General features: G+C 37.1%; 1 protein-coding gene across 1 annotated transcript in view; it reads right to left on the bottom strand.

Annotated features, from left to right (window-relative positions):
- Positions 1-473: 473 nt before the first annotated feature.
- Positions 474-10,351, bottom strand: part of LOC148757521 (uncharacterized) — a 17,596-nt gene continuing 7,718 nt past the window's right edge. The window contains 4 exon segments of the mRNA XM_088800728.1: positions 474-1,194; positions 1,279-1,693; positions 1,865-1,984; positions 2,703-2,795. Coding sequence (XP_088656854.1) covers positions 474-1,194; positions 1,279-1,693; positions 1,865-1,984; positions 2,703-2,795 — 1,349 coding nt within the window.

The raw sequence follows: 10,351 nt of genomic DNA, 5'->3' as shown, positions 1-10,351 counted from the left end.
CACATTCTTACATAGTTCTGATAAATTTTTTGCTTTGTTTTCTGACAAGTGTATTTATTTACATATTAAATACTTTCTATAATTTTTATTGTCACAATTACAGAAAATGACTTCCCTCATAAAATGATACCCATGAAAGCATGATTCCCCAGATTCTATAAAGTATAAAACTTTTTTCCTCAGTGTCAATTCTCCAATAGCTGAATCTCATGCTGAGAACATCCCCACAAACAATACATACAAAGATGTTCCTTCCTATTTGTTCCCTTTGAGCAATAATCAATTGGTATTTCTTGTGAAAGGTAGTTCCTGTCTGGTGTTCTACCCAGTACTATTCTCTGATAAGTAGTGAGGTGTGAGTTTGAGAAGAAAGCATGTTCACATCTGCTGCAACCTTAAGGTTTCCCTCCTTTGTAAACTCTGGTGTAATAACCTATTCACGCTCAATGACAAATTTTGGATATTTACTTCATTCATGATTTCCCTCCTCTATGAGTTTTCTGATATAAAATGAGGCTGAATTTGTGGGAGAAAGTTTTCCAGCACTCACTGCATCCATAAGGTTTCTCACCTGTGTAAGTTCTTTGATGTATAATCAGATGTGACTTCTGGGTGAAAGATTTCTGACATTTACTACATTCATGGGGTTTTTCTCCAGTGTGTGTTTTCTGATATAAAATGAGGCTAAACTTAATAGGAAAAGTTTTCCCACATTCACTGCATCCATAGGGTTTCTCTCCTGTGTGGAGTCTCTGATGAATAACGAGGCTAAACTTGTGAGAGAAAGTTTTCCCACATTCAAGGCATTTGTAAGGTTTCTCCCCCGAGTGAATTCTCTGGTGAATAAGGAGATATGACTTCCGGCTGAAGGCTTTGTGACATTCACTGCATTCGTAAGGTTTTTCTCCAGTGTGAGACCTATGATGAATAGTGAGGTGTGACTTTTGGGTGAAAGCTTTCTGACATTGACTGCATTTGTAGGGTTTCTCACCTGTATGAGTTCTTTGGTGTAGGATGAGACTAAACTTGATAGAGAATGTTTTCCCACATTCATTGCATCCATAGGGTTTCTCTCCCGTATGAGTTCTCCAGTGAGTATTGAGGATTGACTTTACACTAAAGCCTTTTCCACATTTACTGCAATTATAAGGTTTCTCTCCTGTGTGAGTTCTCTGATGTCTAATGAGCTCAGATCTCTGGAAGAAGGCTTTCCCACATTCATTGCATCCATAAGGTTTGCCCCTCTATGAGTTTTTTTAATGTAAAATGAGGCTAAACTTAAGGGGAAATGTTTTTCCACATTCACTGCAACCATAAGGTTCTTCTCCTGTGTGAGATCGCTGATGAATAATGAACTGTGATTTACTGCTGAAGCTTTTCTGACATTCACCACATCTGTAGGGTTTCTCTCCCATGTGAGTTCTTTGATGTAAAGTGAGTTGTGACTTATCGCTGAAGCTTTTCTGACATATACGACACTCAAACCATTTCTCCCCTGTGTGAGTTCTCTGATGTTTATTAAGGCATGACTTATCAGTAAAGGCTTTCCCACATTTATTACATTCATAAGGTTTCTCCCCTGTATGGATTCTCTGGTGTAAAATGAGATGGGACTTCCGACTGAAGGCTTTCTAACATCTATTGCAACCATAGCGTTTCTCTCCGGTGTGTGTTCTTTGATGCTTAATGAGGTCTGATTTCTGGGAAAAGGCTTTCCTGCAGTCACTATAGTTATACTGTTTTTCTTCTGTTTGAGTTTTCCAATGTTTAATAAGCTGTGACTTATGACTGAAAGCCTCTACATATTGATTATATTCATTGTATTTTTCTCCAGTATGAATTTTCTCTCACTTAGTATAAAGAAATAATTTGTCATATCCGTTAAATTCAATGTCATTTCTCACATAGCTTTTATTCTGAATAATATATTCTAGATTAGGTTTCAAATGTTTTCCAAGTTTCTCAAGTGTATGAGATTTTTGTGCTAAAGGGACATCAAGGTTTAAGCTCAGAGAAGATATTTTTCCAAATGCATTATTTTTGTGGTGATTTTCTGCAGTTTCAAGGTTGCCTTGGTTTTCTAGATAATCTGTATGATTATCAACTTGCCAGTTGTCTTCTAGAAAGGAGACAAATGAATTCACAATGAGCATATAATAGAAATTGAATCTCATATAAAGGCAAAAGAGAAAAGAGGAAATGAAGACTGTGGGTATATAACAAAAGTCAAACATTTATAAATGGAAATAGAAAAACAAATGGAAGAAATTACAAGACATATGGGAGATGCACAAAATGAAGAGAAGAGGGAAGAACTTACAGATGCTTGGGTGAGTAAGAAAAGTGAGCCACAACCACGGGTTAGGGAGATGGAAATAAGGAGACGGCAGGTGACGTGAGGATACCAGGGAGAAAGACGAATTAGGAGCAAGTTCCAGGATGAACTAGAGAGAGATCTGATTAAAGTACATAGAAGAAGGAAACGTATCTTTTAAAAGCCAAGCGAAAGAGTCCTAATATGGAGAGATTAAAAAGTACAGTCAATATTCATGTATGTAGGAGCTTATGTCAGCTGTTCTGAATCACATGCAGAGCTTAAAAACACCAAGATTGCTCCAAACAACATTTCAGAAGTGCCTCCCTTTTTCTGACCAACTGGGATTTTACTTCCATTTATCCCACAAGACCGATTCTTCACTCACCTAGATGAATCTGACTCTGGATTTCTTCCTCTATTATCCATGGTGTTTCTTGCTCCAACTGATAGAACGCATCTGCTTTGATAACTTGATACCCTTCTCAAGGAAAATTATAACAGACCCATAGACCCAAATACTCGGGCTACAAGGCCTCTGATAAATGAGAAAGATTACATTTAATGGGCTGAACAATTTACATCTTGGCCATATAAACGCCTTTTACTTCAGAAGTGAGGAAAAAAACCACTCTGTTAGAGGCCAAAAAGGTATTAAAATCTGTGATGCATGAAACTCAAATCTAAGAAAAGTAAGGCACTTATAAGGCTCCACCCCTTTCGTCACTGAAAAGGGAAAGGAAAAAGGAAAGACAATTGATTGCCTACGTTTACCAGGGAACGCTCTGCTTACCCACTGATATAATTTTCTGCTATAATTTTCCAACATCGCATCTTGATACAGGTTCTTCTGAATGGGGTCCCATGGCTGCCACTCCTCCCAGGTGAAGACCACAGCCACATCCTAGAATGACAGTGAGCCCTGTCACAGAAGATTCGATTCATTCTCAAGGGATTATCATTGGCTGATATTATGAAGATAAATGGGAATTCCTTATAATTTTTCCCATGGTAAGTCATTTAACTGTGTTCCGTATATTAGTTTTGCATTATACATTGTAGTAAAAACCATTTTTTAAATTTAAATTGTCCTATCTTTGGGCTTCCATCCAATCATTCACTGATTCACATGTTCATTCATTCAGTCATTCATAAAAGAGCAATAGGATAGAGCCTCCTTAAATCCTTCAGTCTAGACACTGTTTACAACCTATGTGTAGGCACCTATATCTTGGACACGGTACTAGGCATTCCTTTATAAATAAGACTTGCTCCTACCCTGAAGGAGCATACTAACTTGTAGAGAGAGAAATGTAAGAGCATGAACATATAATACATTTATACAGGGCAAGTAAGAAATATAGACCATGTGGGCACCCATGGGGAGGAGAAAAATTATAAACATTGAGCTTTACAGATTTGAATCTGGAACCAATTCTTATGAGATCAATTCTATGTTTTAGAGTGAGTTGCAGAGGGGAGAGGTGACATGGCACTGTCACCTCTGAAAAGAAGTGACATGAAAGACAGCATAATGAAACCATGAGCATTCAAAACACTGCAAATCTATTTCCTCCTAAGTTGTGAAATTAAATGGCTGAAGTTAGAGTAGGTAGAGCACATTGTAGGTCTCAAAATTTTTTTTCATTTATTATTTGTTATTTACATGCTGATATGGAGAGACTTCCAAAGTACGGGTATTAAGTGCATATAATAGATTACAGAAAAGTACATAAACTGTAATCCTGATTATAACAATGCAGCAGAAATAACTATGCATAACTTCCAAGGCCAAGGCAGAAAAGGCCATGCAGTTTTACTTTGGTTCCCTCAGAGTCCGGCATCATGCTGTGAAAAGCACAGGCCACATGGGGAGGCCATGCACAAGGCCTCCAGTCAACAACCTCAGCTAAGCTGAGCTTTTGAATCACATCATCCTGTGAAAGAGACACGGGAATGAAGAAGCCTGCAGACGATTCCAGTCCCCACCATCGTGAGTCTTTTGAACTGTGGTTCCAGACATTATGATGTGGAGACGGCTGTGCAGTTAAGGATTAACACAGCAAGTCTAGGTTGTCGACCCTGCACATTCCAAAGAAAAGTTTGCCCTTGGTATTCATGAGAAGTAACCTCTAAGACCTTGAAATATCTGGTTTACCTGGGGGCCTTGGATCTCACCAGATAGTCTATGCTACCATGTGATTATGGTGAGGGCCTTGGGTCACACTGTTACAGTAGTTTGACTTCTGAAAGGGCTGCAGACTAAAGTCAGCCATTCATGTGGTCAGCCATGTCTTTGTGACTGACCCCAAATAAAAAACCCTGGACACTAAGGCTCAAGTGAGCTTTCCTGATTAGCAATACTCAGTATGTGTTGTTACAAATCATCGCTGAGAACATTAAACACTGTCCATATGATTGCACAGAGAGAGACTAGAAGCTTTTGCCTGGTGTCTCCTGGACCTGGCCTTATGCACCTTTCTCTGTTGTTGATTTTAATCTGTAGCTTTCTGCTGTAATAAACTACAATTGTACATAAGAGCATTGTTGAGTACTGTGAGATCTCCAGCAAATCATTAAAGCTGAGAATGGTCTTGGGAAGCCAAGAACATAAAAGCCATCACCATGGGGCCCTGTCTCATTTCCTGACCCACTGAATCCATATAAAAATTAATGTTTTTTTGGGGTGGCTTGTTGCATAGAAATAGATAACTGGAATTGGAAATTACAACTCAATTTAATTAACTATTTAGAACCTTATGAGCTATATATTCTAACTTTAAACAAATAGTATAAACTTATGATTTACATATTCTTTTTATTATTTTTTATTTTATTAGTTTCAGGTGCACAAGACAAAGCAATACTTAGACGTTTATCATTTATATCCCTCACACTGTGTGAACCCCCTCCCCCCATCCACTATCCATCTGACATCGCACAGAGCCATTACATTTCCACTGTCTCTATTCTTAATGCTGTACTCCACTTCCTGCAACCATATACGTACATATATATACATATATATATACATACATATATATATACATATATATATAAAATCATAGTTGGCATTCATTATTGTTCAGCTTCAGGTGCACAGTGCAGAGATCAGGCATCTACGTCATCCCTGAGGTGGTCTCCCAAATGGGACACGTGTCCATCGGATACCCTACAACATCTTTACATTATTGATTACGTTCCCCAAATTAATTTTCAAAACCCCGTGGCCATCTTGTGGTTACCGACTATTTTCTAAATCCCTCACCTTCCCCCTTATCCCCACCCCCCCGCCCATCTAGCAGCCCTCAGTTTTTCCTCTATGTCTCCAAACTGTTTCTGATTAGTTCATTCACTTATTCTTTTCTTTAGATTCCGCATATAAGTGAGATCATATGGTATTTGTCTTTCTCTGTCTGACTTATTTCACTTAACATAATGTTCTCTAGGTCCATCCATGTTGTTGCAAATGGTAAGATTTCTTTCTTCTTTATGGCTGCGTAATACTCCATTGTATAAATGTACCACAGTTTCTTAATCCAGTCATCTACCGATGGGCATTTTGGTTGTTTCCATGTCTTGGCTATTGTGTATAGTGCTGCAATAAACATAGGAGTGCATAAAGATTTTTGAATTGGAGTTTTGGATTTCTCCAGATAGATATCTAGGAGTGGGAACAAGGTAGTTCCATTTCCAGATTTTTGAGATACCTCTATACTGTTTTCCATAGTGGCTGCACCAATCTGCATTCCCACCAACACTGCATAAGCGTTCCCTTTTCTCCACATCCATGCCAGCACTTGTTGTTTGTTGATTTATTGATGATAGCCATTTTGACTGGGGTGAGGTGGTATCTCATTGTGGTTTTTATTTGCATTTCTCTGATGGTTAATGAGGTTGAGCATTTCTGTATATGTCTTTTTGCCATCTGTATGTCCTTTTTAGAAAAATGTCTCTTCATGTCCTCTGCCCATTTTTTAATTGGGTTGTTTGTTTTTTTGGAGTTGAGTGAGTTTTTTATAAATTTGTGATATTAACCCCTTATCAGATATGTCATTGGCAAATATATTTTCCCATTCAGTAGGATCCCTTTTTGTTTTATTGATGGTTTCCTTTGCTGTGAAAAAACTTTTTAGTTTGATATAATCCCACATGTTTATTTTTTCTCTCACTTTCCTCGCACAAGGGGATATATCAGTAAAAATCTTACTCGGGGTAATGTCTGTGAAGTTTCTTCCTATATTTTCTTCTAGGAATTTTATGGTTTCAGATCTTACATTTAAGTCTTTAAGCCATTTTGAGTTTATTTTTGTATATGGTGTAAGGAGGTGGTCCAGCTTTATTTTTTTGCATGTGTCAGTCCAGGTTTCTCAGCACCATTTATTGAATAGACTGTCTTTACCCCACCATACATTCTTGCTTCCATTGTCATAGATTAAATGGCCATATAGGCATGGATTTATTTCTGGACTCTCTATTCTGTTCCATTGATCTATGTGTCTGTTTTTATGCCAGTACCATGCTGTTTTGAATACTGTAGCCTTGTAGTATAATTTGATGTCAGGTATTGTTATACCTCCCACTTTGTTCTTATTTCTCAAGATTGCTGAGGCTATCCGGGGTCTTTCATGGTCCCATATAAATTTTAGGATTATATGTTCTATTTCTGTGAAAAATGTCGTTGGCAGTTTGATAGGAATTGTGTTGAATATGTATATTGCCTTAGGCAGTATGGACATTTTAACTATATTAAGTCTTCCTATCCATGAATTGGTATGTGTTTCCATCTATTTGTAGCTTCTTTCATTTCTTTCTTCAGTGTCTTATAATTTTCTGAGTACAGATCTTTTACTTCTTTGGTTAAATTTATTCACAGGTATTTTATAGTCTTTGGAGCAACTGTAAATGGGATTGCTCTTTTAATTTCTCCTTCTGATGTTTTATTATTGGTATATACAAATGCAACTGATTTCTGAATATTAATTTTGTATCCTGCTACTTTACTAAATTAATCTATCAGCTCTAATAGTTTCTTGGTGGAGTCTTTAGGGTTCTCTCTATAGAGTATCATATCATCTGCATAGAATGACAATTTTAATTCCTCCTTACCGATTTGGATGCCTTTTACTTCTTTTTCTTTTCTGATTGCTGTGGCTAGACCTTCCAGCACTATGTTGAATAGAAGTGGAGAAAGTGGGCAACCTTGCCTTGTTCCTGATCTTAAGGGGAATGGTTTTAGCTTTTTCCCATTGAGTATGATATTAGCTGTGGGTTTATCATATATGGCCTTTTTATGTTGAGATATGGTCCCTCTATTCCCACTTTCTTAAGGGTTTTTATCATAAATGGCTGCTGGATTTTATCAAATGCTTTTTCTGCATCTATTGGTATGATCATGTGATTTTTATTTTTAATTTTATTAATGTGGTGTATCACATTAATTGATTTGCGGATGTTGAACCACCCTTGCATAGCAGGGATGAATCCCACTTGATCATGGTGTATGATCTTTTTAATGTATTGCTGAATTCTGTTCGCTAATATTTTGTTGAGGATTTTTGCATCTATGTTCATTAGCGATATCGACCTGTAGTTTTCTTTTTTTGTGGTGTCTTTGTCTGATTTTGGGATCGGGGTGATAGTGGCTTCGTAAAAAGTGTTTGGGAGTCTTACCTCCTTCTGAATTTTTTGGAAGAGCTTGAGGAGAATAGGTGATAATTCTTTTTTTAAAAAAATATAATTTTATTAGTTTCAGGTGCACAAGACAAAGCAAAACTTAGACGTTTATCATTTATATCCCTCACACTGTGTGAACCCCCCTCCCCCATCCACCATCCCTCTGACATCGCACAGAGCCATTACATTTCCACTGTCTCTATTCCTAATGTTGTACTCCGCTTCCTGTAACCATATACATACAAATATATATATATATATATATATATATATATATATATATATATATAAATATATATATATATAAAATTATAGTTGGCATTCATTATTGTTCAGCTTCAGGTGTACCGTGCAGAGATCAGGCATCTACATCATCCTTGAGGTGGTCTCCCTAATGGGGCACATGTCCATCGGATACCCTACAAAATCTTTACATTATTGATTACGTTCCCAAATTAATTTTCAAAGCCCCATGGCCATCTTGTGGTTACCGACTGATAATTCTTTTTTGAACGTTTTGTAAAATTCACCTGTAAAGCCATCTGGTCCAGGGCTTTTGTTTGTTGGGAGATTGTTGAGTACTGATTCAATTTCCCTGGTGGTAATCAGTCTATTCAGGTTTTCTGTTTCTTCTTGAGTTAGCCTTGGAAGGCTGTGTGCCTCTAGAAAATTATCCATTTCTTCCAGATTGTCAAATTTGTTGGCATATAGTTGCTCATAGTAATTTCTTAATTTTTTTTTGTATTTCTGCGGTGTCTGTTGTCACTTCTCCTCTTTCATTTCTGATTTTATTAATTTGGGTCCTCTCTCTCTTTTTTTAAACGAGTCTGGCTAAAGGTTTGTCAATTTTGTTTATCTTCTCTAAGAACCTACTCTTGGATTCATTGATCTTTTGTATTGTTTTTTCTGGTTTCTATTTCATTTATTTCCACTCTGATCTTTATTATCTCCTTCCTTTTGCTACCTTTGGGCTTATTTTGCTGTTCTTTTTCCAGATCACTTAAGTGTGAAGATAAACTGTTGATTAGTGATGTTTCTTGTTTCTTTAGGTAGGCCTGCAATGCTATGAATTTCCCTCTTAGGACTGCTTTCACGGCATCTCATAGATTTTGGGTCGTTGTGTTTTCATTTTCGTTTGTCTCGAGACATCTTTTGATTTCTTGCTTGACCCATTCATTATTTAGTAACATGTTATTCAGCCTCCATGAATTTGTGTGTCTTCCAGTTTTTTTCCTGTAGTTCATTTCTAATTTCATAGCACTGTGGTCAGAGAAGACAATTGGTAGGATTTCAATTTTCTTAAATTTATCAAGACTTGTTTTGTGGCCTGACATATGATCTATCTTGGAAAACGCCACATGTGCGCTTGAGAAGAACGTGTATTCTGCAGCATTGGGGTGAAATGCTCTGAAAATATCAATTAAATCCAAGTGGTCCAATGTATCATTTAAGGCTGTTGTTTTCATATTGATTTTCTGTCTAGAAGACCTGTCCCTTGTTGTCAGAGGTGTGTTGAAGTCCCCTACTATGATAGTGTTACTGTTGATCTCTGTCTTTATGTCAGCCAATATCTGTTTTATATATTTAGGTGCTCCTATGTTGGGTGCATAGATGTTTACTAGGGTTATGTCCTCTTGTCGGATCGATCCCTTTATTATTATATAGTGCCCATCTTTGCCTTTTAATATTTTCTTCATTTTAAAGTCTATTTTGTCAGAAATAAGTATTGCAACTCCAGCTTTTTTTCTCATTCCCATTTGCATGAAATATCTTACTCCAACCCTTCACTTTCAGCCTGTGTGTGTCTTTTGATCTGAGGTGAGTCTCTTGTATACAGCATATACAAGGGTCTTGCTTTCTTATCCACTCAGCCACCCTATGTCTCTTGATTGGAGCATTTAATCCGTTTACATTTAAAGTGATTATTGATAGGTACATAGTTATTGCCATTTTTAAATTTGTAGTTAGATTGTTTTCATCTTTCTTCTATTTACAGAAGTCCTTTATGTGTTTCTTGCAATGCTGGCTTGGTGGTAATAAATTCTGTTAGCTTATTCTTTTCTGGGAAGCTCTTTATCTCTCTGTCAACTTTAAATGATAGCCTTGCTGGGTAAAGCAATCTAGGTTGTAGGCCTTTGTTTTCCATCACTTTGTGTATCTCCTGCCACTCCCTCCTGGCCTTCATTGTTTGTGCAGAAAAGTCATTTGATAGTCTTATGGGAGTTCCCTTGTATGTAACCCTCTGTCTTTCTCTTGCTGCTTTTAGGATCCTCTCTTTGTCTTTAGCCTTTGCCATTTTAACTATAATGTGTCTTGGTGTGGACCTGTTTGGGTTTATCCTGGTTGGAACTCTCTGCACTT

This window comes from Rhinolophus sinicus, chromosome 8, assembly GCF_057876585.1.
Source record: "Rhinolophus sinicus isolate RSI-liver-muscle chromosome 8, RSI-T2T, whole genome shotgun sequence".
Lineage (NCBI taxonomy): Eukaryota > Metazoa > Chordata > Mammalia > Chiroptera > Rhinolophidae > Rhinolophus > Rhinolophus sinicus.
Note: the sequence above shows the minus strand (reverse complement) of the source record. Positions and strands in the feature narration are given on the sequence as shown.